This window comes from Cuculus canorus, chromosome 5 (genome assembly GCF_017976375.1).
Source record: "Cuculus canorus isolate bCucCan1 chromosome 5, bCucCan1.pri, whole genome shotgun sequence".
In the NCBI taxonomy this organism is placed as follows: domain Eukaryota; kingdom Metazoa; phylum Chordata; class Aves; order Cuculiformes; family Cuculidae; genus Cuculus; species Cuculus canorus.
In genome coordinates this window covers 17,070,576-17,096,997 of record NC_071405.1, presented here as the reverse complement: position 1 = coordinate 17,096,997, position 26,422 = coordinate 17,070,576, and the positions used below count along the sequence as shown (strand labels likewise).

Genomic DNA, 26,422 nt, shown 5'->3' with positions numbered 1-26,422 from the left:
AGCTAAGACGTTCAAAAGAAGTCGAGATTTTCTGCTTCTGCTCAAAATAGCTTTAAAATGAGTGATTTTAACAGCATTGATATTCCACCCCTTCCAAAATTCCACACCCTTCAAAATGGACACAAGATACAAATGATCTAAACCAGAATGATTCCGACTCCCCAGTCACTGTTCTTCCCCAACTCTAGGCGTGCTTTGGAAGTTCCCTTCCTTTTTAGGCTGCGATATTAAGTACAGCAAATAGCCACCAGCCACAACCCCTGCGCATGACAGGAACCAGAAGGCAAAAATCAGGTGAAGATTAAAGTAGGTTTTCTTCCTTCTTTCAGGCTAAACTGCGGAAACACATCCAGAACCCCAGCGCCTCAGAGTTGGTGCATTTCCTCTTCGGGCCACTGGAGCTGGTAAATCCAATGCACGACTTTCACTGTGAACTCACTTCTTATTCCTAACATTGCTTTTGCTCTTAGAGGCACTGGGTTATGCAGAAGAGTTAGAAAATGGCTCACGATCAGCTATAGCTTTCTCAGTAAAGTCCAGAAGCAACACAACCAGTGTTTCTGGCCTCTAATCTGATTCCCAATGTAATTTAAATACACAAACCCTATTGGATATGGATCCTTTCACCCCATTATCAAAGACTTGGTGTGAACACAAGTGCAAGCCAGCGATGGTTCCCACTGGGCGTCTGCCTGATCGCACCTTCAAGCAAACAGGGCTCAGTGTTTGCACTGAAAATAGGAAGCAGAAATCCCACCTTGACAAAGAAGCCAGAGGGGGCACAGAAATACCAAGCGATTGTCCATTTATTTAAGTGCCAGCTTGCCATATACCCCATCTCTAAAAATGCCTTGGTTTTAGATCAGACCTTGCTTTGACCCCGATAGAAAAAGTCTTGGGTTCCTCTCAACTGCCCCATCTTCTTCAAAGATTTAGGTTGATGTTTCTTGAGACAACCAAGCTGATTTAAGGATCACCAATTTGATATTTTGAACATCTCCTGCTAAATCTCTCCTGTTTGTGGTTAATCCAGATCGTCAGTAGCTGTGGTGGCCCTGAGCTCGCCAGGTCTGTTGTCAGCCCACTTCTTTCTAAAGACGCCACAGATTTCCTCCGAGGACACCTGACCCCGAAAGAAATAAACCTCTGGGACTCCCTAGGAGAGACATGGACCAGATCCAGGTGAGGATGGAGCTGCCACCTTACCGGGTTACCCAGGCTCTTAGAATCACCGAGGTTGGAAAAGCCCTCTAAGCTCACCCAGCCCAACCATCAGCCCAACACCATTGTGCCTGCTAAATCACCTCTCGAAGTACCACATCTACATGATTTTTTAACCCCTCCAGGGATGGAGACTCCACCACATCCCTGGGCAGCCTCTGCCAGAGCTTCACCACTCTTTCAGTAAGAAAATTGTTCCCAATATCCAATCTAAACCACTTGAAAAAGGCAGAGAAGGTATTTGATTGGACAGACGTGTCAGAGGGTCAAGGATGCCCTGATGCCCCACTTCTCCCCAGCATGCTTTTGGAGTTAGGTTCCTTGTGAATCTCACCACCTATTCTCTGCTTCATCTCTTAGAGCCGAATGGCCCCGAGAAGCAAACATCCCCACCTACATCCCCAAATTCCGCAATGGCTGGGAACCACCCATGGAAATCTTCCGTGGAGCGCCCTGGGAAATAGACATCGGACACTTGCAAGAAGAGGTTAGTCTAGTTCCCTCCGTCATCCTCTCTTCTTTTCCCTCCCCCTTTTTCAGAGTGAGACATGGATCTATGGGTTTGCAATGGCGGATAACAAGAAGTCAGCTCAAAACTCAGCTGGATCTGTTCAGCTAAATATGGAAAGAAATTAAGGCCAAAAAAGGGCAGCAATAATCAGCCTCGCCTCCTGATGATCAGGAAAGAGAATCACAGAATCGTTGAGGCTGGAAAAGCCCTCTAAGCTCATCCAGTCCAACTATCAGCCCAGCCCCACTGTGCCAACTAAACCATGTCCTAAAGTGCCACGGCCACATTGTTTTTGAACTCCTCCAGGGATGGGGACACCACTACCACCCTGGGCAGCCTCTGCCAGGGCTTCACCACTCTTTCCGTAAAGGAACTTTCCCTATATCCAACACTTCAGTGGCACAACTTGAGACCACTTCCTGTCATCCTATCCCTCGTTACTAGGGAGAAGAGCCCAGCAGCCACCTCACCACAACCTCCTTTCAGGCAGTTGTAGACAGAGATGAGGTCTCCCCTCAGCCTCCCTTTCTGCAGGCTACACAACCCCAGGTCCCTCAGCCGCTCCCAGAACCCCTGTTCTCCAGCTCCTTCCTCAGCTCCCGTCCGTTGTCTGGACATACTCCGGACCCTCAATGTCCTTCTTGGAGTGGGGGGCCCAAAACTGAACCCACGATCCAAGCTGCAAATAAGATAGCATACCCTAACCGAACCCCATGGATACAGGTCTGCCTGAAGAACATTCTTTCAGTGTCCACCTCATCATGACCAAAAACTTCTAGGCTATAATCCCTCTTACCACTCTCACTCTCCTTTCCTCTGATACAGCTTTTCCCAGTAACACGAACTCCATCTTTGCCTTTCCAGCTCTCCTCAGCCAATGGGTATCCATACCGTAACTCCTCGCTCAAGCGTGGGCAGACGGCTGACCAGGCACAAGCTGTGGATGCCTTCAAACAGAACGTAACTCAGCATGTAAATAGGTAATATATCAGCTCCACCCTGGGCAACATGTCGCAACTCCCTCAAGCACCTACTGCTGCATATCACGACAACAGGCTGTGCTGGCATCCTGGCAGATCAAATCCCTACCATTATTAATTCAAGCTTGTTAATGAGATCAAAAAAGGACCACAAAGCCCATCCAGTTCCAACCCCTGCCATGGGCAGGGACAACTCCCACTGGATCAGGGGCTCCAAGCCTCATCCAGCCTGACCGTGAACACTTCCAGGGATGGGGCAGCCACCACTGCTCTGGGCAACCTGGGCCAGAGCCTCCCCACCCTCACAGCAAAACATTTCTGCCTAAGATCTCATCTCAATCTCCCCTCTTTCATGTCCTCCCTGTGCTGAGGACTCCAGAACTGGGCACAGGCTCCAGGTAGGGTCTCACCAGAGCGGACGAAAGGGGCAGAATCCCCTTCCTCCCTGCTGGTCCCACTGCTCTGGACGCGGCCCAGTACACAGCTGGTTTCTGGACCGTGAGCACACTTTGCCAGCTCATGTTGACCTTCTCCTCCCCCAGCACTCCAAGTTCTTCTCCTCAGGGCTGCTCTCAATCTGTTCCCCACCCAGCCTATGTTTGTGCTTGGGATTGCCCTGTCCCAGGTACAGAACCTTGCACTTGGCTTTCTTGAACCTCAAAAGAATCACACAGAACCCACTTCTCAAGCTTGTCCAGGTCCCTCTGATAGCATCCCTTCCCTCAGGCCTGTCAACTGCACCACCCAGCTTGGTGAGAACATTCAAGTCCATCTTTAGTGACTGGTTGATAATGCACACAAGGAAACATTTTCACCTGTTAGTCTCAGCACAGGCAAATTATAAATAGGAGCATCAAGACCTGGAATACGAATGAATAGCAAGGCCTGAGCTCACCAAAGAGTAGAGGAGGATTTGTTTTCTCCTGGGATAGGTGTTCTACCTCTTTACCAACCTTTCGTGCTGTTAATAGGGAGTTTTCCTCATTTAAGAGAGAAACTTAACGGCACTGAAGCAGATACTAAAATGGAGAACGTGCTTAGGTGCCTTCTCTGCCCCAGAGCAGACCTCAGACAACCTACCCAGACGTTTACAAATTCACAGTCCTGGGACAGATGCATTTCCTGCTGCAATCATGCTTTTTTCAGTGTAGTTTGAACTAGTTTTCTATCCAAGAGACCCACGCATCAATACTGTGATTTACAGCAGGGCTTCTGGCTGCAGGAAGGCGTCACAAAAGCCCCAAGCAATATCAGAATCATCAGCAAAGGTCGCTTGTGTAAACCTCGGTGCATGCAAAGTACACGTTAGCTTAAACTCCTCCAGCTTCTACCTCTTTCCTCATGACTCATTTACCTTCTGGAATGTTACAAAAGAAGTTATTTCTACTTAACTCGGTTTTCCTCCCCGTCCCTGCCTTCAGGGCACTGATGGGCAGGGCCACCACTACCCTTCTTGACTGGTGGATCCAACCCAGTCTCCTCCAAGTTCTCCCTCCCTGCAAACTCACAATGTAGATACTACATGTGGGTGTAAACAGACTGAGAGTTGCCCTGTATCAAGCAAACTAAACAACACTACACCATAGGCACAATATCAAACCACTGAACCACTTGGCTTCTACCTTTCAGACCACTAGAAGCTAATGAAGACAGGAACATGAACCAAAACCAAACATAATGGCCTTGCTTTTCAAAGTCAGGTTTACTCTACAGCAGTCCACAAAGAGCCAAGTTTCCATAGATCATAGAGTTAAAAATCGTAGAATCATGGAATGGTTTAGGTTGGAAGGGACCTTAAAGGCCATCCAGTTCCACCTCTGCCATGGGCAGGGACACCTCCCTCTGGATCAGGGGCTCCAAGCCCCACCCAACCTGGCCTCCAACACCTCCAGAGATGGGGCAGCCACCACTGCTCTGGGCAACCTGGGCCAAGGCCTCCCTACCCTCATCATGAAGAATTTCTTCCTAATGACTCATCTAAACCTTCCCCCTTCCAATTTTAAGTCATTCCCCTCATCCTGTCACTCCAGGCCCTTGGAAAAAAAACCTTCTCAGCTTTCCTGGAGCCCCTTTCAGTGCTGGAAGCTGCTCTGAGGTCTCTCCTCCAGGCTGAACAACCCCAACTCTCTCAGCCTGGCCTCATAGCAGAGGTGCTCCAGCCTTTGGATCATCTCCGTGGCCTCCTCTGGACCCATTCCAACAGTTCCATGTCCTCTTTATGCTGGGGAGTCCAGAATGGGCTTGCTTTTTAAAGCCAGGTTTACTCCACAATGGTCCACAAAGAGACAGGTTTCCACAGATCATAGATTTAAAATCACTGATCAAACCCAAGAACTCAGCAATGGAAAAATGTTAGTGGAAGCACCGGCTTCACTGAGTGACGCAGAACTTGCCACAAACTGGAAGAGAACCTTATTCCCTGTGAATACAGCGCTCAGGAGCCTTCTGCATCTAGTAGCTCTACCAGTTGCAAGCCATAAGCAGGAAGATCCAGACAAGGCACATTAAAATAGTTTCTACCTGGCCTTACACAAGGCAAGGCAGGTTTTCCATATGTTAAACAGTTCTGGAGTTAAAAACTAACACCACACCCCTCTTAACTGCAAAGAAAAAGATCTGCAAAATCCTCCTATACCCTGCATAAAAAACTATGAAAAATCTATGAAAAAATAAACCATTTCCATTTGGGTCAAGGGAAATCTTCCGTTCCACTTTTCCACCTCCATTTCTGATCATCTACCACATTTATTTTGCCTCTCTCCAAACAAAAAGCCACTTCAGCATTGAAAGCCCTATATTCTCGTGTCAGAAGTCCCCAAGAAAAATACTCCAACACATTCCTCTTCCCCCAAAAAATATATCTTAGAATAGAAACCTTCAAACTCACATTTCTGCAGAACTCACAGGATGCTGTTTCAGCAGTTCAGCACTTGTTACCTGAAGAAAGAACAACAAATCTCCACTCAGTTCTACCTCCACTTGCTTCCACCACTCTTTCCATCACCATGTTTGCTTCCAGCACCTATTCCCAGCACTGGTGCTGCTTCTCCTCTGCTTCTTCCCTGCTCTGGCACACCTGGCAGTAGTTTCCACTGATCAGGACACTGGGGTTTCCTACCTATTTCTCACAGGAGGTGCAATCAGAGCATTTTGGTTAGGCTTTGTTCATCTCCTTGGTTCACAGGGGAAGAAGTCTTCTCCTTCCTGAAAGCAGCAGCTTCACCAGCCACCAACAGCTTGTTTTTCTTTCTAAACACAAGGCCATTCACTAAAATAAGGGGTAAAAAGTCTTCCTCAACACTCAGCAGCAAGGAGGTACCGCCCTTCCTAAAAGAAACACAACTGTCCCTCTCCTAGCACTGGCACACAGCCTCCACCTAGCGAACCTGTTTTCCTCATGTTATTGGATTGGTATCCATTAAATTCCATCTTTTTCCCCTCTCACAGGAATTTCGAGGCACAGGGAATGGCTCTGCCGAAGAGATATGCCAAAATCCGCTATGATTTCACTGCACGAAATGCCAATGAACTCTCAGTGCTTAAGGATGAAATCCTGGAGGTACGTGAACGCGATCTGGACAAAAGTGCCCTCTTCCCCTTCCCAAGAACCAGAGATATCAGGACAGCAACAAGCACCAACTCATTTTAGTTTGGTGTTTTCTGAGCTGCAACACAAAGCTTTGCTCTCCTCTGAAGCTTTAGGTCTGAGCTGGAGCAGGCTGACTGCCTGCAGGGTCATTGCTCAGCTGAAACTCATCAGCCATATCTTAATTAGCAATGAGGAGGAAGGAAAACAAGTCCCCCAAGCGTACTGCTCACCTACTTGCTGTTCATTATTGCCACTCTGTCCCCAAAGGAATTATTTTCTATGAAAACACCCTTTTTCATAACTTTTCTCTCCCCACCACACTGTTGGCAAATGGAAAATATGGGGCATGGCTTGGTCTACACACAGACTGTTAAAGATCTACACAGGGCTTGAGAAGAAGACTTCTGCTCAAAAATATAGCTGGAATGAGAAACATGTGGGGGTCCTTCCAGCACAGCTCATCCATACAGGAGCTTTTGATCGGGGAGGGCAGGGCCAGGATGAGGGGAAGGTTTTTTTGCTGAAAGAGGGGAGATTGAGGTGAGATCTTGGGGAGAAATGTTTTCCAGTGACGATGGGGAGGCCGTGGCCCAGGCTGCCCAGAGCAGTGGTGGCTGCCCAGTCCCTGGAGGGGTTCAAGGCCAGGTTGGATGGAGCTTGGAGCCCTTGATCCAGTGGGAGGTGTCCCTGCTCTTGGCAGAGGGTGGAACTGGATGGGCTTTGAGGTCCTTTCCAGCCCAAACCATTATGTGATTCTAGGAAGATTACTTTATAAACAAAAAAAATAACAATTTGGAGTAAAAAAAAAGCTTGATGAAAGGAGCAGGGGGGTTGCAATAGGAGATATCTCAGTAACAGGCAAGCCCCTTGGCACACCATGGTTATGATGTGATGTGGCACCAAGTTAGATGATAATACTCCAGCATCTTCAGCAGGAGCCACTCTTGATCCATTGTTTTTTAATGCAAAAAGACAACACAAACTCAGAAAAATAAAAAGAAGGAGAAAGAGGCAAATGAAGGAGGAACTGTGAGTTCTTGAGCATCCTGGGTCTGGTTCCCCCTGTGTTCATCATTATGGTGAGTTCTGATGCTTTTCTGGAAAGGCTCTTCAGTCCTGTATTGCAAATGAATGCAATAAATCAACTTGGCAGCTCCGTGATGTTAGGTGACAACTTCACCACACCAGGTGGTTTATTTCCACTATACGTGTTTACATATGCCATAAGGCTGACATTCTCACCAGCAAATCTAATTTTCCCCTCTCTCAGGTGTTGGAAGATAATAAGCAGTGGTGGAAGCTGCTCAACAGGAGCGGGCAGGCTGGTTACGTCCCTTATAATATCCTGGATGTGGTGAAACTGGAAGAGCTTGAACAGGTCAGTAATCCAGCGATATTGAACCAGGAGCTGGGCAGAGGGTATCATCAGCCTCCAAGAATAATCTTGTCGTTAGACCTCCCTGGGTTTCTGAGGATGCCGTGCACAAGACGATCAGAGGCCACAGAGATGATGCGAGGGCTGGAGCACCTCCTGTCCAAGGCCAGGCTGGGAGAGTTGGGGTTGTTCAGCCTGGAGAAGAGAAGGCTCTGGGGAGACCTTAGAGCAGCTTCCAGGACTAAAAGGGGTTCCAGGAAAGCTGGGGAGGGGCTCTTGATCAGGGACTGCAGGGAGAGGACAAGAGGAACAGTTTTCAGCTGAAAGAGGGGAGATTTAGGTGAGATCTTGGGGAGAAATGTTTTCCAGTGAGGGTGTGGAGGCCCTGGCCCAGGTTGCCCAGAGCAGTGGTAGCTGCCCCATCCCTGCGGGTGTTGAAAGCCAGGCTGGATGGGGCTTAGAACCCCCGGATCCAGTGGGAGGTGTCCCTGTCCATGGCAGGGGGTGGAACTGGATGGGCTTTAAGACACTTTCCAACCCAAACCATTGTTTGATTCTTCCATGCAGCTCCACCTGAGCTCACATCAGCGTCAGCAAAGCGGCCCTGGATCAGCAGAGGGAGAACAGGGTGATTTGTCCCTGAATTTGCTGTTGTGGGTGGGAAGCAAAAAGTTTAAGAAAAGGAAAAATGGCCAAAAAAAAATCTTACACCTTTTTGTTTTCTTTCTTCTCATCCAGTCCAACCAGAGGTACAAAGGAGACCTGGGCTCCAGGGGATATGGACCATCCAGCCCAACTCACAAGCTCCCTGCCAGCTACGCTGGGGATAAATGGGGAAGCGAAATGTTATCGCGCAACTCTCCCCAGGATGCCAAAGAACGTACGTGTCACACGTCACGCTCCCAGCATCCGGGCACCTTTCCCACCACACAGAGAGCTTGGCACTACAGTTTTGCATTTAGCCTTCACTGAACAGTTTCTGTGAGCTCATCCATTCGCTTGCTTCCTGTCCTTGCAGTTTTCTTTCCTTCTTTCCTCTCACCGTAATGGTTTGTCCACTATTTTTGGTCGCTCTGTGTGTGTAACCAGACCTGCTTATGTGCGCTCCCTCTCGTAAGGCTCTGCACAAGGAGTGACTGCACCTTTTAGTGTCACCTTAACACTCCCTTCCAGCTTGACCTTCCTCCTTCTCCCACAAAGAGTTTCCTTTCCCTGCCAACACATTTAAGGCTGGCTAAGCAACCACCCATATTCAGGTCAATCCCTTCCTCTCACTTCCTTCACTCTTGTCTCCTGCCATACAAGCAGCGTCCATCTGGCCTGTTCCTTCAAGTCGTTTCAGAGAAATCCCAGCCAGCAGATCTGCTAGATATGTGGACCACATCGCTTCCTCACTCTGCCGTGTCACAAAGCATAAGAAAGACCAGGAGCCCTGCTCACCTCACCCCCTGGGCATCCCAATTGCTCAGAAAAGCGATGGCTGCCCCATTCCCGGAGGTGTTGAAGGCCAGGTTGGACGGGGCTTGGAGTCCCTGATCCAGTGGGAGGTGTCTCCGCCCATGGCAGGGGGTGGGACTGGGTGGGCTTTGAGGTCCCTTCCAACCCAAACCATTCCATGATCCTACAGGCATCTTCAGCAAGCTGTCTTCTGAAGGCCAAAACCAGGGTTCATTCCCTCTTCATTTGCCAGGGACTCCCAGAAGCAGGAGCCCTTTAGGGATGATGGAAAGCTCCATAATAGTGACAGCATGGACAAGTATCTATTAATAACATTGATTTATTCCCCAGTCTCCAGGAGTTTCATGGAAAAAAGTGATACTGGATGATGTGTCAGTGGAGTTACATGAGTATGCTGCTCACTCCCAGGCTTCCTGCCACAGCAGGAAAGCTGGAGATCTGAGGACCTGGAGCCGCAAACTATTTATTACAAGAAGCAGTGAGGACTGAAAAGTGGAGGGAGCAGGGCTACAGTTCAAACCCAAGCCTAATTGTAGCTGCTCACAGAACTGGCCTTCCACATCAGACGACAGCGACGAGAAAATAAATGGCAACAGATGGGCATGGAGAAATGGGAAGCTGGTTCTCCGAATCAGACAGTCAGGCTCCCCTGACCTCTGCTGTCTCGTGGTCTGGGTTTTTTCCCCTCTCCGCTGCTCAGTTTGCACTGTAATTTCCTTATTTCAACAGCCCAAGGGGAACTGAGTAACTCCAAAACAGGAAGATGACAAACTCAAGCTAAAACTCAACAGCAACGCCAGACATCAAGGAAAAGAGGGACCCTGTGCCTCACAACTAAATACACCACCAGAGCAGGTTTTACACCCTTGAGCCAACTTCTCCTAGTGGGCACTAGAATCATAGAATCATGGAATGGGTTAGGTCAGAAGAGACATCAAAGCCCATCCAGTTCCACCTCCTGCCATGGGCAGGGACACCTCCCATTGGATCAGGAGCTCCAAGCCCCATCCAGCCTGGCCTTGAACATCTCCAGGGATGGGGCAGACACCACTGTTCTGGGCAACCTGGGCCAGGCCCTCCCCACCCTCACCATGAAGAATTTCTTCCTCATGTCTCATCTAAATCTTTCTCCTTCCAATTTAAAGCCATTCCCCCTCATCCTGTCACAGCAGGCCCTTGGAAAAAGTGCCTCCTGAGCTTTCCTGGAGCCCCTTTCAGTCCTGGAAGCTGCTCTAAGGTCTCCCCAGAGCCTTCTCTCCTCCAGGCTGAACAACCCCAACTCTCTCAGCCTGGCCTCATAGCAGAGGGGCACCAGCATTGCAGGATTTTATGTCCTGAAAATGAGATGTGATGAGCAGGACAGGTTAGCAACATGAGATGACCCTCTTTTCCCCCTAAAGGTGCTGCTGAACTAGAATTTTCCTGGCAGATTGATTTTAGTCTGTTTTCTGTTGGCTAACAGCAAACAAGTTTGCAGTTGGGAGCTCTCCTCTTCTACACCAGACCAATCTCTACTCAGTCAAATGCGGACTGGGGAACACGTGCTGGTTAGATGAGCCAGCTCAACGTCTGCTGGCATGTACCATGCCAGAGAATTCACTTTCCATTTGGATAGAGCTGTATCCATGCTGGTCAGCATCAAAACCAAGATGACTTATTAGGAGGTGTCTCTGCCCATGGCAGGGGGTGGAACTGGATGAGCTTTAAGGTCCCTTCCAACCCAAACTATTCAACGATTCTATTATTTAGCTGTTTTTTTGCAATCCCACCTCTCCATCATTCTGGAGAAGGACTGTAGAGATCTGGGTTTCTCCCAAAGAGGAAGCGAGGTTTCAGAAGCTGAAGGAAGAGTACTGGCTTGGGAGGAAAGGGGAGATGCCCTCAGGGTCCTCCAAAACTGTGGCCATCTCCCTTTGCACATTCATTCCTGATGGAAGTTTGAAGGTCAAAATGTCATTGCTCAACCTATTGCTCTGCCAAAGCTTAAAGTTGTTCTTTAGAAGTCAAATACAAAAGGAAGCACTTGCCCTTGGTGTATTTACATAAAACCACTGAGCCACATTCTGATCTTCCTTACCATTTCCCCAGAGACACATTAATTTAATAGGATTTGTGACTATAGACTTGATTTCATTCCTTGCTCTCCACCTTGTGCCTTCTTTCCCCCAGAACTTATTCATCAAATGGATGAACTGAACGATGAGCTGCTCAAGAAGATCACAAACAACAAAATCCAGCCTCCCCAGAGGAATTTCAAAGTGGAAAAGCCTCAGCAAGTTTTCGTGCCCCTCACCTTCGAATCCAGCACTGACGAAGTCAGAGCTTGGCTGGAGGCAAAGTCATTCAGCAAAGAGTAAGATACACTTTTCTGCCATATGAAATACTGGTCCTTCGTTTAAAAAACAGTGTGGGAGGCAGCTTGCAGCGTTTAAACTGGATTACAAGTCACTTGTATTTACTTACAGAGCCTGTGTCGCAAATCAGACTCAATCTGTTAAATCCAGGCTGTATAAGCAAGACACTCCAAGCCCAAAGCCCCTTTCCTTCTTACCCACTATCAAATAATCCTGGTCTTACCGTGCAGCAAAGACCTACTGAGTAGCTGTAAATATAGGAATGGTCTTGCTTCTTCACACCACTTGCAGCCAAATGCTGCACAACGCCCTGCCCCAGAAAAATAACTAGTTCATTAATGAAACCCGGGCCTGAAATGCAAATTCCAGATGACCGCCTGTCTCTGGAGAAGCTGTGGTAAAGTATCTCCAAGTAAAAGCCAGACCCTTGGTCAGAAGGAGCAAATCTTCCCAGCCAGCAGGGAAGGACTAAGAATTAAGATATGGGAGTGGCTGTTATTTGCTTATATCATTAATGATTCATTATTGTCATTAACAGCCACTCTCCTTTGGCTCCATAAATAGCAAGGGTTACAAGTTGCAACTCCTACTTGGCACAGAGAGCTGTGATGAGCTCCAGGATCACTGCCCCAAGGCAATGGAGTGAAATCACTGCAGGATCTATGGGGCTGGGTGCACAGAGGATACCAGGAGGATACTGGCTTCTCCCATTCCTCACGGCTCAGTGTCATCCTTGCCAAGAGCCTGGGTGACCCAGCAGCTGCCACCTCAGCACAGCTCCAGGGCTGGGCATGTGCTATGGTCTTGGTGCAGGGCTGAAATTCAGCTGCTCCCAGCCTTTCTATCTCTGAATCCTATTCTTTGGCAAGTGGCCACACAACTGTCACCTCCTCCCTTTGTGTCTTCCCAGGACAGTGGAGCACCTTGGCATCCTTACCGGAGCTCAGCTCTTCTCCCTCAACAGAGAAGAGCTGAAGAAAGTGTGTGGTGATGAGGGAAACAGAGTCTACAGTAAAATCACAGTGGAGAAAAACCAGCTGGAGGTAAGTAACTTTCTGGACAATTCCCACCCAAATGGGTGCCTTTGCCAGCAGTGCCAGGTATCCCATCACACAGGGTTCAAGAAACAAAATAATTAAAAAAACACACCCAAAACTAATGCTCTAAGTCCAAGTTCCTCCTTTAAGTGCTCTATGAGCTCCTCCTTGGAGCGCCCTAACTTTCTCGCTCTCTCCCAGCTTCTCTCTCTCAGAGCGCTCTCTCACTCGGAGCTCCTCGAGAGGTCTCTGAGTGGTCGTCTCTTGAGTAGTCTCTAACTGCTCTGCCGTCAGGCTTTATACACCCTTATCACTTCATTAGCAGCTACTCAGCTGGCCCCAAATATCTCTTATTTAGCCTACACAAAACCCACACCACCTAAAAACTACAAGGTCATGGAAGGGCTTTCTGACCCTCTACTCCACTGTGTAAGACCCACCCGGAGCCCCGTGTCTAGCTCTGGAGTCCTCAGCACAGGGAGGATATGGAGCTGTCGGAGCGAGTGCAGAGGAGGCCATGGAGATGATCTGAGGGCTGGAGCACCTCCTGTCCAAGGCCAGGCTGAGAGAGTTGGGGTTGTTCAGCCTGGAGGAGAGAAGGCTGCGGGGAGACCTTAGAGCAGCTTCAAGGACTGAAAGGGGCTCCAGGAAAGCTGGGGAGGGGCTCTTGATCAGGGACTGCAGGGAGAGGACAAGAGGAACAATTTTGAGCTGAAAGAGGGGAGATTGAGATGAGATCTTAGGGAAAAATGTTTTCCTGTGAGGTGGGGAGGCCATGGCCCAGGTTGGAGGTGTTCAAGGTCAGGTTGGATGGGGCTTGGAGCCCCTGATCCAGTGGGAGTTGTCCTCACTGATATCAATCATCCCTTTGTAATTAGCTTGGCTCTCACAGCATTAGTTAAATATTATAATCTAACGACCGCTTGAACTTAATAGTCTACCTTCCTCTTTTTTTTCCATTCCAGAAAAGCAGAGGGGAGTCTGAGCTCCAAGAAATCATGAAGCGTCGCCAGGAAAGGATTGATTCCGCTAATTAAAATCTCTCATCTGCTTTATTTCAGCTCTTAGTCCTAGTAGTGCAGAAAAAGGGAATGAAAGCAATGATCCCCAGTCCAGAGAAGGGACAGCAGCGCTCTGCACTTGGCGGTGTAATTGCCATCAAAGTTACAATTTCAGGAACGCTGTTGATAAGGGTAGACATAAGACCGTGTCCCATTGGGAAAGGTGTTTTAATATTGCATGAAGTATTCTTTTTTTTTTATATATAACTATATATTTTATACTGAAATTTTATGTGCATGCAATCAGAGCAGATCAGAATTCACACGCATCTGAAAGTACAACAAGGGCTGGATTCAAACAAAAAGGACCCCAAAAAGCTTTTTCCCAAGGGCTGTGCCTGCTTGCAGCCCCCTCACTGGCACAGTGCAGGAAGAAGGCACGGTACATAGCACAGAACAAGCCAGCCTGAGTGTTTATAGAGTCTGGGCCATGGAAATGAGCCTTTTCCCCCACTTTTAATATCCTTCTTCGTCACATATATCCCTTGCTGCCCACTAGCAGAGGGCCTGTGACAATTCCTGTCCTCCTTCTGTCCTCCCATGTCCCATTGTTGGACAAGGCTGGAATCAAAACACCCATTACCCGAGATCGGCTGCTTCTTTAAAGACAAGTACTGGTTAGAGCTGCTTTGTACAGCAGGGATGGGCTTTACTTGTGGAATAATGACCAGGATCCAAGTGAGGACTGAAGCATTTTAGATCTGCAAATTGGCACACCAAGCCTGCTTGTCCCTGCGTGTGCAGAGGCTGCAGCCCTTCGCCTTGGCACGGATCCTGGGTCAGAAATCGGCAGCACTGCCAAAACCAGCCCTTGGACAAGGAGAGGATAAACCCTTCCCGGTTGTTCCCAACCCAGAGCCCTTGCCAGGGTGTTCACCACTCATCCCCACCTTCACTTTTTCATGGCAAAGAGTAACCTGAGATGCTTCCTAAACATCTAAGAAACAAAAGCCCCACAGAAAGGCTGTTTGAATACAAAATAAATAGCCACAAAAGTTCTAATTTAGTACAGGCTGATGTTCTTCACTGCCAGTTTCTCTTAATAATGTGATGTCCATTTGTATTTATCTATCTAGGGAAATACTTCCTCACTCTTAGGCTCTATAAATAGGGGCGAGGAAGAAGTCTCTTTCCCTAGAAATGTAATTAAGCTTTAAAAGCTCAAGCAAGCAGGTAACTATGTCCTGCTCGCAGCCAGTGTGTCCCAAGCTGTGTTTAGATCCGTATTTTACCTACAGACCAATGCAGTAAAGCAAACACATCCACGGGAACCGCTCACGGACCGGGAAGGCTTTGTCTTTCTCTCCCATTCACTTCGGTCAGATGGGAATTCAGGCCCAGACTCTGCAGAGAGTCACACATGCACTTTCCTTCACATGCTGCGAACAATGCCACCTCCTTGAACAGTTAAGCGTGTGCTAAAGTCTTAGTGTGATTTGGGTCTGTCCTTTCACAGGGGGAAGGCAGTGACTGGGGAACACATGTCTAGATCTGAGACTACTGCTGCACCTCTCCATTTTGGCTTTGTTCACCCAAAAATGTATCTAATGGACGATCTATTCCCTTAATATTGAAATAAGAAATTCTTAACACCAGCAGAATGAGGGTGAAGGCGGGGAACTTACAGAGGAGGATGATGTGGAGTCACAACCCTGCCAGCTTCCACAGTGGCTGGAATTGCAAAGGGCACTCACCTTGTCAGGGAGGGATGAAGAGGACAATCCTCCTGAGAAGCCCTGGCTCGGGATAAGGGTGGAGACAGGAAGCAGGCGTCAACACTGGCAAATCGCTCGTGTTGGAAACGCAGGAAGCTGAATAACCTCTAAAATGAAAAAAAAAAACAAATGGTGAGCTAGGAAACGGGACACCAGTCCTGTCTTTGGGTACAAAGGAGAACAAATCAGAAGGAATTAGGGTTATTTGGGATTCTAAGAGAAGCGTACACAGCAGCTCCATAAAGCCAAGAGCCACAGGAGCATTGCGTAAAAGAAATATCTCATTAGAGCTGATTGCTGAAGTCACTTTTAAACCTTTCCATACGACTGAGCTGTGCATCTGTTCTATTTGTACTGCCTGCAGGCAATGCTACAACGTACTGTACATTAATGTAATGGAACGAAGGATAAAATGATATAACCATGCACTGTACAAGATTTATTAAAATAGTTAAGTTATAACTCCAGCTCTGTCTCATTCCCTTGGATATGAAGGCAAGCAACAGGACACAAAAGCAGTGAATAATGGCAGCTTTTCCTAACAACTTGTCGCTCCAAGTCGAAGATTTGCAGCAGAATACCTGAAACCACGTGTTTCCTTTTGTTTCTGGGGACTCTGTTCAAAAGGAAGGATGCCACAATCCTGATAATCATTCACGACTGAAAACAGAGGTAGGGGAAAATCCCAAATGTGACAGCAATGAAATGCTGGGAAAGCTCCCAGCTGAATCCAAAACCTCCCCTCTTATCATCTTGAAGAACAAAGCTCCCTTCCCTCTGGAACAGGAGCCGGTACCATGCGCTCCCAGCCCAGAAACCATCTGTATCCTGGGCTACATCCAGAGCAGTGGGACCAGCAGGAAGGGAGGGGATTCTGCCCCTCAGCTCTGCTCTGTAAGACCCACCTGGAGCTTGTGTCCAGTTCTGGAGTCCTCAGCACAGGGAGGACATAGAGCTGTTGGAGCGAGTGCAGAGGAGGCCACAGAGATAATCCAAGGGCTGGAGCACCTCCTGTACGAGGCCAGGCTGAGAGAATTTGGGTTGTTCAGCCTGGAGAAGAGAAGGCTGTGGGGATACCTTAGAGCAGCTTCCAGGACTGAAAGGGGCTCCAGGAAAGCTGAGGAGGAGCTCTTGATCAGAGGGGGCAGGGACAAGATGAGGGGAACGGTTTTTAAATGGGAAGGGGGAAGATTTACATGGGACATTAGGAAGAAATTCTTCATGATGAGGGTGGGAAGGCCCTGGCCCAGGTTGCCCAGAGCAGTGGTGGCTGCCCCATCCCTGGAGGTGTTCAAGGCCAGGTTGGATGGGGCTTGGAGCCTCTGATCCAGTGGGAGGTGTCCCTGCCCATGGCAGCAGGTGGAACTGGACGGGCTTTGAGGTCCCTTCCAACCCAAACCATTCCATGATTCTATGAAAAGCACATCCTTGTATTTCGGGAAGGGAAATCAGCAGCTCCCTGCAGCTCCCAACACAAGACAAACCAAGGGGAAACACCATGATCCCTTCCTCTCGCCCCAATCACCCAATCAGAACGTCTCTTCCCGCCAAACCGCCCAATCATAGCCTTTTGCCCGCCCCCTCCCCGCTCAAGTGCCCAATTATACTCCCACAGTATTGGGCACAGCCGCCCAATCAGAGCCTTTCTTCCCGCCAAGGCGCCCAATCAGAGTCTTTTCCCAGCCCCCCTCCGCCCAGCTGCCCAATCAGACCTATCGTCCCGCCCCCTCACCGCCCACTCGCCCAGTGAGAAGCGCCCTCTCTCCCGCCTGCCCCGCCCGCTCTGGCCTTGCGCTCCTGATTGGTCGACTGCGCACGCGCCGGGGCGTGATTGACAGCGGGCGGCGCGGCGGGTGCGCGCGCAGGGCGGCTCCCCTCCGGGCACGCAGGGTTCCCTTATAGGCGGTACCGAACCTCCCGCCGATCATGTCGGTGTCCCCCGTGAAGCGGCAGAAGATGGAGTCGGCGCTGGACCAGCTGAAGCACCACACCACGGTGGTGGCCGACACGGGCGACTTCAACGGTGAGAGGCGGGTTGGGGGGCTGTCACTGCGCTCGCTTTCTGCGTCCCCCCTCGGGCGGAGAGTGGTCGCGCCCGGCGCGAGGGGCGAGCACCCGAGAGGACTGAACCATTCCGGCGGGGTGGGGGGGAGGGGGCGCCTCTCCGTACCGGCCACGGCGCGTTGGGAAGCGGCGTTACCTAACGCGGGGATGGAGGAGGCGCTGCTGCCCCGGGCGTCCCGGGAGCCCGTGCTCGGGGCTTGCCAGGATCCGCTGGCCGGGATGGAGAAGGTGATGCTTCCCGGGGTTTCCTGGGATCCGGTACCCGAGGCTTCCCGGGATCCACGGGCTTGGATGGAGAAAGTGATGCTGCCTGAGGCTTCCCCGGATCCGCAGTTCCGGGTGGAGAAGGTGATGCTGCCCGGGATCCCGGTACCCAAAGCTTCCTGGGATCTACTGTCTGGATTGGAGAAGACATTACTGGCTCCCCTGAGATCCAGGACCTGAGGCTTCCTGACCTGCTGTCCTGGCTGGAGAAGATGCCATTGCCTGTGGCTCTACCAGGATCTGGTGGCCAAGGCTTCCTGACCTGCTGTCCTGGGCTGGAGAAGATGCAGTTGCCCGTGGTTCCCCCAGGATCCAGTACCTGAGGCTTTCCAGGATCCGTTGTCCCAGGATGGAGAAGGCGACACTGCTGTTGGCTTCCAAGGATCCTCTGTCTGAATTAGAGAAAGTGCTGCTGCTCATGGCTTCCCCAGGATCTAGTGTCTGAGGCTTCCTGGGATCTGCTGTCGCAGGCTGGAGAAGGCACTGCTGGCCATGGCTTCCCCAGATCCGCTGGCTGGGCTGGAGAAGATGTTGCTGCCCGTGGCTTCCCAGGATCTGCTGTACCACCTGGAGAAGACGCTGGTACCTGTGGCTTCCCTGGATCCGCTGGCTGGATTGGAGAAGATGCTGCTGGCCATGGCTTCTCTGGGCTCCACTGTCCCAGCTGGAGAAGGCGCTACTGCTCGTGGCTTCCTGGCATCTGCTGGCCAGGCTGGAGAGGCTGAGTGCTGCCCACCAGGAAGATTTCTCAGGCTCCTGGAGACGCTTTTGCTGGCTGCCAGTTGTCACCCGTGGATCCTTCTCCCTGTCTGAGCCACCCTGCAGGCAGCACCCAACTCCCCGCTGTCCAAGTTCAACACTGATACTGGATACAGTGCTGTTGTTCCCAGCACCGGTTATGGGGAAGGTCTTGCAGAGCTGTGTCGTAAAGGATGCTGGTCGGGATGGCTCCAGAGGCGGGTACCAGCATAACCTGACTCCTGTTCCCACCTTTTCATGCTGAAGACAAGGAAAGGTGGCACAACACACTGCAGTGACAGCTTTGCTCCCCTCAGCCAAACCATGAGCTGCTTCCTGCTTTCCAACAGACTGAAAGGAAGGCTGGGAGAGCAAATCTAGGATGCAGAATGATGGGGTTCATTGCCAGAGACCTGTCAGAGCCTTCAAATGCTGCCAGGCTAGAGAGGAGGAACGTGCTTCATCAAAACAGACTCTAAAATCATGTGCGTGCTTCAGAACATCACGGTTCCATTGCTGTGCTGCTTTAAGCAGTTAAGCTGCTATTTTAAGCAGTTTCCGTGCAAAATGAAGTGTCTTTTGAAGGACCTGTTTGTGTGGAGTAGCCTCGTTCCAGGGTGATAATCACAGCATCATAGAATGGTTTGGGTTGGAAGGGACCTTAACGATCATTAAAGTTCCTTGCTTAGGACAGAGAAACAATACATTTCCTTCTATGACTGAAAAAACAAAGTTGTGCTCTCTAACTTGGGGGTTCATCCCAAAATGCTGAGGAAAATGAGCTGGGAATAAGTATTTTCCTTTTTGAAGCTGGACTAACAAAGGAGCTGACAGGGAGACTCTGCCCTGTTTGAGTCAGGCTCTGATCTGAGCCGGACAGTGCTTGGGCACAGCCCACTCTGCAAACAGCTGGTGACACCTGAAGTAGGTGAGGTCCAGGGTTTGGGGTCAGCCAGAGGCTCAGGTGTCTCCTACATGGAAGGAAGCCTGGCAGCACAAGCAAATGACGAGAATAGATCCTAGGAAGCTGTCTCCAGCTATTTTAAACAGATTTAGTGGCTCTAACAACTTAGAGAAGCAGAGCTTTTGCAATGTTCCTGTTCTCACAGCTGCAAGTAAACAAGAATGCAGAATTCTAACTACTAGAAGGGGAAAAGAGGTCCCCTTGTCTTTACTTTGTCCCTGTTATTTCTAGTGAATAGGAAAGGGATGGATGGGAGAAGCTGGAAGTTGGCACCATTGCTCTTCATCCATCATGTCTACAAGTTTGTCTCTTTAGTAGTGAGTGAACCTTGTTTTTCTTTATTTACTGTATTTATTGCTGGAGCTCCGTTAACCTTGTTCTGGCAGAAGCCAGCTCACAGGCAGTGGCATCTAAACATCACTGCAGTCTGCTCTGCCACCAACACTCCTGTCTCGCAGCCGTAAGTGCTCACAGCCTCCCCTCGCTTATCCAAGTCCTTTCAATAGCTTTTTTTATTTCCCTAGCAATCGATGAGTACAAGCCCCTCGATGCCACCACAAACCCATCACTGATACTGGCTGCTGCCCAGATGCCGGCTTACCAGGAGCTTGTGGATGATGCTGTTGCCTATGGGAAGAAACTTGGTGGGTGAGTAAAGAGGTGGTTTTTATCTCGGTCGATCTGTATTTATGAAGCCTTATTTATACAAATACCATTAGTGCTCCTAGCAATGTACTGGAGTTTTCACCTCGTGTAGTTTTTAGCTTTATCTCCTGCCCTAAAAAGCCTCAGCTCCTAGAGGAAATTGTTTCATGCTCGTTTGGGATGTGCTTTGGAGAAGGGCATCTTATTTAACAGTTTTCAGGTGGCCTGGCAGAGAAGGACCTGGGAGTGTTGGTTGATGGTGTCTGAACAGTGGCCCAGGTGGCCAAAAAGGCCAAGAGCATCCTGGCCTGTGTCAGAAACAGAATGGCCACCAGGTGCAGGGAAGGGGTTGTGCCCCCAGACTCCTCGCTGGTGAGGCCACACCTTGAATCCTGGGTTCAGTTTCGGGCCCCTCACTCCAAGAAGGACATTGAGGGGCTGGAGCACATCTGGAGAAGGGAACGGAGATGGGGAATGGGCTGGAGAATAAGGGTTATGTGAGGTGGCTGAGGGACCTGGGGCTGTTTAGTCTGGAGAAGAGGAGGCTGAAGGGAGACCTCATTACTCTCTGCAGCTCCTGGAAAGGAGGTTGTGGGGAGGTGGGTGTTGGGCTCTTCTCCTAAGTGACAGGTGACGGAATGAGAGGGAATGGCCTCTAGTTGCACCAGGGCAGGTTCAGACTGGATACCAGGAACGATTTCTTCACCAAAAAGGTTCTCGGGCCCTGGTACAGACTGCCTAGGATGATGGTGGAGTCCCCAGCCCTGGAGGGGTTTAAAAGCTGGGTAGACGAGGTGCTCAGGGATCTGGTTAGTAGTGGACAGGGACAGTTGGACCTGATCTCAAAGGGTTTTTTCCAACCAAGTGATTCTATGATTCTAAGACTGCTCAGGAGAACACTCTTGAGTTGACAACATCATGGGGAATAGTGTACAAAGGGTAACAGTGCTGGTGGAACGCCGAGGGCGGGACACAAACACTGAGTAGAGCAGAAGCGACTATTTGAACTCTGGAATTTAATGCTAAATGAGCTGTGAAATTTGACCTTCTAATCCACAGCAAGGTGTGGATGTGCTTTGTTTTTCCCCGATAGAAATGATTTTGCATTTTGATTTTTCAGGTCAGAAGAGGAGCAGATCAAAAATGCTTCTGACAAACTGTTTGTATTGTTTGGAGCTGAAATACTGAAGAGGATACCTGGCCGGGTGTCCACAGAGGTAGATGCCAGGTTGGTTTTTTTACCTTCTGGGTTACCCTGAATATTTGTACATACAATAAGGGACTGATGTGAGTTGGAGACAGATGTTCTTGACTAGACACCTCACTGGTATAAAGGTAGTAAAGGTTTATATTGTATTTGTATTAATAGCTGTTTAATTACAGAATGGATTTGACTAAGTTTGCTTGATTATAACTTAAGACTACAGAATGCTTACAGTTGGAATTGACCTCAAAATCCATCCAATTCCACATCCCTGCCATGGGCAGGGACACCTCCCACTGGATCAGTGGATCTAAGCCCCATCCAACCTGGCCTTGAACACCTCCAGGGATGGGGCAGCCACCACTGCTCTGGGCAGCCTAGGCCAGGGCCTCCCCACCCTCACAGTGAAGAATTTCTTCCTAATGTCTCATCTAAATCTTTCCCCTTTGAATTTAAAGCCATTCCCCTCATCCTGTCATGCCAGGCCCTTGTAAAAAGTCCCTCCCCAGCTTTCCTGGAACCCCTTTCGGTCCTGGAAGCTGCTCTAAGGTCTCCCTGCAGCCTTTTCTTCTCCAGGCTGAACAACCCCAACTCTTTCAGCCTGGCCTTGGACAGGAGGGGCTCCAGCCCTCACATCATCTTTGTAGCCACTGCTGGACCAAACCCAACAGTATCATATCCTTCTTATATAATGGAAGCATGAAGTTTCCCTTGCTCAAGGAACAAAAATCCAAGCTCAGTATTACTTGTTTTCATAGTTTTTCCATCAGGTGAGGCCTTGTCCCAGGTTGCCCAGAGCAGTGGTGGCTGCCCCATCCCTGGAGATGTTGAAGGCCAGGTTGAATGGGGCTTGGAGCCCCGATCCAATGGGAGGTGTCCCTGCCCATGGCAGGGGGTGGGACTGGATAGGCTGTGAGGTCCCTTCCAACCCAAACCATTCCGTGTTTCTGTATTAAGTTTTGCTCATTCTGCTCTGTGTGATCACATCTCAATTTACCAAGCACTTTGATGCTCTATTTCAAGGCTTGTGTAAGATGTGTCTTATTAACCCACTCCTGGCCCATTCACTTGCAATCCAAATGTATCTCCAAGAACAAAACCCTGCTATAAATGCTGAGAAAACAATGTTTTTCAATAGGGTTTGGGGTGAAGAGCGTTTAAAAACCACCACAGAGCAAGTTTTAATCAGGCCCGCTCTTGTCTTAAAGGTTGTCCTTTGATAAGGAAGGAATGATCCAGAGGGCCAGGCGCCTCATTGACCTCTATAAGGAAGCAGGAATTGGCAAAGATCGTATCCTCATAAAGCTCTCTTCGACATGGGAAGGAATCCAGGCTGGCAAGTGAGTATTTGTGTACCTAGTGGGCTGATCTGTCGTGTGCTTCTGCCTGTTTGCAGGCACCTGACCAACACATTCTGCACTTCCATAATTGTTCTGAAAGCCCTGCGCCAGGCAAACGGTTACCCGGGCTACAGCCAGCGAGGTGCTGGGCTGCAGCGCTGTTGAAAGAGGAAATGTTTGTTCATACAAGGGCTGGGCCACACACAGCGTTCCTGATGAAATATCGTGCTAAGCTGCCTGCATTCAGTTCAGGAACAGCATCAAATAAAGCGGGGTCTGCCAGCACAAAATATTTGCTGTTGGCTTAAAACTTCAAAGCTTATAAAATCTACCACATTCCTGGGCTGCATCCAGAGCAGTGGGACCAGCAGGGAGGGAGGGGATTCTGCCCCTCTGCTCCGCTCTGGTGAGACCCCACCTGGAGCCTTGCGTCCAGCTCTGGAATCTCCAATGTAAGAAGGACTTCGAGCTGTTGGAACAGGTCCAGAAGAGGCCATGGAGATGATCCAAGGGCTGGAGCACCTCCTGTATGAGGACATGTTGAGAGAGTTGGCGTTGTTCAGCCTGGAGAAAAGAAGGCTGTGGGGAGACCTTAGAGCAGCTTCCGGGACTGAAAGGGGCTCCAGGAAAGCTGAGGAGGGGTTCTTGATCACAGAGCGCAGGGAGAGGATGAGGGGAATGGCTTTGAGCTGAAAGAGGGGAGATTGAGATGAGATCTTTGGGAGAAATGTTTTGCTGTGAGGGTGGGGAGGCCCTGGCCCAGGTTGCCCAGAGCAGTGGTGGCTGCCCCATCCCTGGAGGGGTTGGAGGCCAGGTTGGATGAAGCTTGGGTCTCATGATCCAGTGGGAGGTGTCCCTGCCCTTGGCAGAGGATGTAACTGGATGGGCTTTGAGGTCCCTTCCAGCGAAACCATTCCATGACACTACAAAATTCAGTCCTTTAACCTCCTGGCTTGTTCCTGGGATGTAAATTGTGGCTGAGCAAAGTGCTATTCTAAGCCTACTTGTGTCCACAGGGTTCTGGAAGCAGAGTATGGGATCCACTGCAACATGACGCTGCTATTCTCCTTCGCTCAGGCAGTTGCCTGTGCTGAAGCTGGAGTTACTCTCATTTCCCCGTTTGTGGGACGGATCCTGGATTGGTACATTGCAAACGGAGATAAGAAAACCTACGAGCCTTCAGAGGACCCAGGTAAGCTTTCCTTTTAATGTAGTGCTAAAAACACAGAGCTACTCATTCCAACTGTCCTTTATTCATAGAAACCTGATGAAAAAATACTGGACTTGAACATTTTCTAAATAATTATTCCTACTTCAAATTAATTATTCCCTATTTCTCCTTTCTAGGAGTGAAAAGTGTCACCAAGATCTATAACTACTACAAAAAGTTTGGCTACAAAACTATCGTGATGGGTGCTTCGTTTCGAAATACGGGAGAAATAAAAGCACTCACAGGCTGTGACTATCTCACCATTTCCCCCAAGCTGCTGGCAGAGCTCAGCAAAGAGTATGTCAAGTTAACTCCCACCCTCAGCGTGAAAGAAGGTAAGTCCACAACACGGGCTTGCTCAGTCTTCCATTCTGGACTTTAGGATTAAGTAATTACATTCAGCTCCATGGTGCTCACATCATGGAGTCACAGAATGGTTTGGGTTGGAAGGGACCTCAAACCCGTCCATGGGCAGGGACACCTCCCACAGGATCAGGGACTCCAAGCCCCATCCAACCTGGCCTTCAACACCTCCAGGGATGGGGCAGCCACCACTACTCTGGGCAACCTGGGCCAGGACCTTCTCACTCTCATTGTCAAGAGTTTTTTTTTTCCGCGAGGTCTTATCGGAATCTTCCCCCTTCCAATTTAAAGCCATTTCCCCTCATCCTATCAGTCCATGCTCTTGTAAAAAGCCCCTCCCTAGCTTTCCTGGAGCCTCTTCAGGTACTGGAAGGCTGTGGTCATGGGGTGCTGCTTCCAGGCTGCTGGCTGGCTTTGCAGGCGTGTTATCAACTGAGCTTTTGTTGGGTGTTGCCAAATAATCAAAGACCCAATTGTTCAGCTCAAAATGTCTCACTGCAGTAGGACTGTTGTGTAATTCTCGATAATAGGCCTGAAAGTGCTGTACCAGTCAGAAGCGGATACGAGATAATGGCATGCACAGTTTCTCTTAACGTACAGTGTTTATTGAGGCTACTTTACCCCCCAACCCAAGAGCAGGGCCCCTTCCAGGCTTGCATCCCAACATGTGATCCCATAGCAAGTCATGTTGAAAGTGGTAGAATCATAGAATGTCCTGAGTTGGAAGGGATTCACAAGGATCATCAAGTCCAACTGCTGTCCCCGCACAGGACAACCCCAGCATTCACAGAGTGTTGCCCGGAGGGTGTTTTGGGGTCCAAATGGTCTTGGAAACATTTCAGCAGCTGGAGACAGTCAGAATCATAGAATCATGGAATGGTTTGGGTTGGAAGGGACCTCAAAGCCCATCCAGTTCCACCTCCCACTGGATCAGAAACTCCAAGCCCCATCCAACCTGGCCTTCAACACCTCCAGGGATGGGGCAGCCACCACTGCTGTGGGCAACCTGGACCAGGGCCTCCCCACCCTCAGAGCAAAACATTTCTCCCTAAGATCTCATTTCCATCTTTCCTCTTTCAGCTTCAAACCATTCCCCTTGCCCTGTCCCTGCACTCCCTGATCAAGAGCCCCCTCCCTAGGATCCTGAAGCTGTTTTAGGCAGCCCTATGGTATTTGATAATAGCCTAATAATGTGGTTTCGTTCTTTTTTCATTCCTTGTGCACAGCTCAGGCATGCAACCTTGAGAAGATCCACCTGGATGAGAAGGCATTCCGCTGGCTCCACAACGAAGACCAAATGGCTGTGGAGAAACTCTCTGATGGGATCAGAAAGTTTGCTGCAGATGCAGTTAAGCTGGAGAGGATGTTAAAGGTAGAGTCCTGCTTCCTGCCACTTCTCCTGTTGCTCCAATACTGCAGTTCCTTGTGGCATGGCCTGGGATTAGGAACCCATGAGCAAGTCCAGTCAGGTTTTATACAGTTGGTGCACATTCTATATGGGAGCGGCAGCTGAATTCAGTGAACTTGGTAAACTCCACTGATCTCAAGGAAGAATTAATGCCTGATCTGCACAGCCACACCTGCTGTGGGAGGCCCAAGGCAGCATTTGGGCTGAGGGTGGGACTGGGTGGGCTTTGAGGTCCCTTCCAACCCAAACCGTTCTGTGATTCTGTGAAAAGTCCCTTTGGTCTAATTCTAACCTCATTAGCCAGCAGTAGCAGTACAAGATGTGTAAGTAATCTTCTGCTAGGGAGCTCTAAATCATGTTTTTGTACTTTGCACAGGGAGGCACCAAGAGCTGATCTGCTGAGAACAGCCAGGGTTATGGAGCTTTTGGTTTATGGAGTCTCTTTCCAATGGGATTAACTGAACTGAGTGGTTCAAGAGGGGAAAACACACACCAAGTACACCTGATCTAGGCACTTGTTGAGGGACAACAGCTTAGCAATGAGTTCAGCTTGCTAAAACCCAATTCCCAAACTCTTCCTGAGTTTCTCTTCCGTTCTCTTTCCAGGAGCGAATGTTCAGTGCTGAAAATGGAAAGTAGAAGCATTGGCATTCTCCTGCGTGCTCAAGGCTGGATGGGTGGATCGCCTGAGATTATAAATGGATGTACAAATGTCTTACCTGTCAAAGTCTTATGCTGTGTATGAGTAGATTTCTGTATTATGCTTTTTTATCAATTTAAAAAGGGATATAGAGGATTTGGAATTTTTTGTGGCACTTTTGTCAATACACGCAAAATAACACAGATGTTGTGTGCTGTTGTCATTGCACTGCTGCAGGGGAACAAAATCGCAGAAGCACAGAATGGTTTGGGTTGGAAGGG

At 49.4% G+C, this 26,422-nt stretch overlaps 2 protein-coding genes across 3 annotated transcripts in view; both read left to right on the top strand.

Annotated features, from left to right (window-relative positions):
* EPS8L2 (EPS8 like 2) overlaps positions 1-15,759 on the top strand; it is a 60,163-nt gene extending 44,404 nt beyond the window's left edge. The window contains exons 12-21 of one of the 2 annotated variants that reach the window (XM_054069048.1): positions 330-404; positions 1,034-1,182; positions 1,582-1,708; positions 2,597-2,712; positions 6,160-6,271; positions 7,572-7,679; positions 8,415-8,556; positions 11,304-11,487; positions 12,399-12,531; positions 13,491-15,759. In XM_054069048.1, the coding sequence (XP_053925023.1) occupies positions 330-404; positions 1,034-1,182; positions 1,582-1,708; positions 2,597-2,712; positions 6,160-6,271; positions 7,572-7,679; positions 8,415-8,556; positions 11,304-11,487; positions 12,399-12,531; positions 13,491-13,562 (1,218 nt within the window). In that variant the 3' untranslated portion in view covers positions 13,563-15,759. The remainder of the gene's footprint in view (positions 1-329; positions 405-1,033; positions 1,183-1,581; positions 1,709-2,596; positions 2,713-6,159; positions 6,272-7,571; positions 7,680-8,414; positions 8,557-11,303; positions 11,488-12,398; positions 12,532-13,490) is intronic. The other variant, XM_054069047.1, reaches the window with a different exon arrangement.
* A 1,377-nt stretch (positions 15,760-17,136) lies between these two features.
* Positions 17,137-26,422, top strand: TALDO1 (transaldolase 1). The gene is made up of 8 exons (XM_009566762.2): positions 17,137-17,324; positions 19,856-19,979; positions 21,097-21,204; positions 22,389-22,520; positions 23,537-23,712; positions 23,868-24,065; positions 25,320-25,465; positions 26,108-26,422. Exons 1-8 carry the CDS (start codon positions 17,228-17,230, stop codon positions 26,138-26,140), a joined length of 1,014 nt encoding a protein of 337 aa, XP_009565057.1. The 5' UTR covers positions 17,137-17,227; the 3' UTR covers positions 26,141-26,422.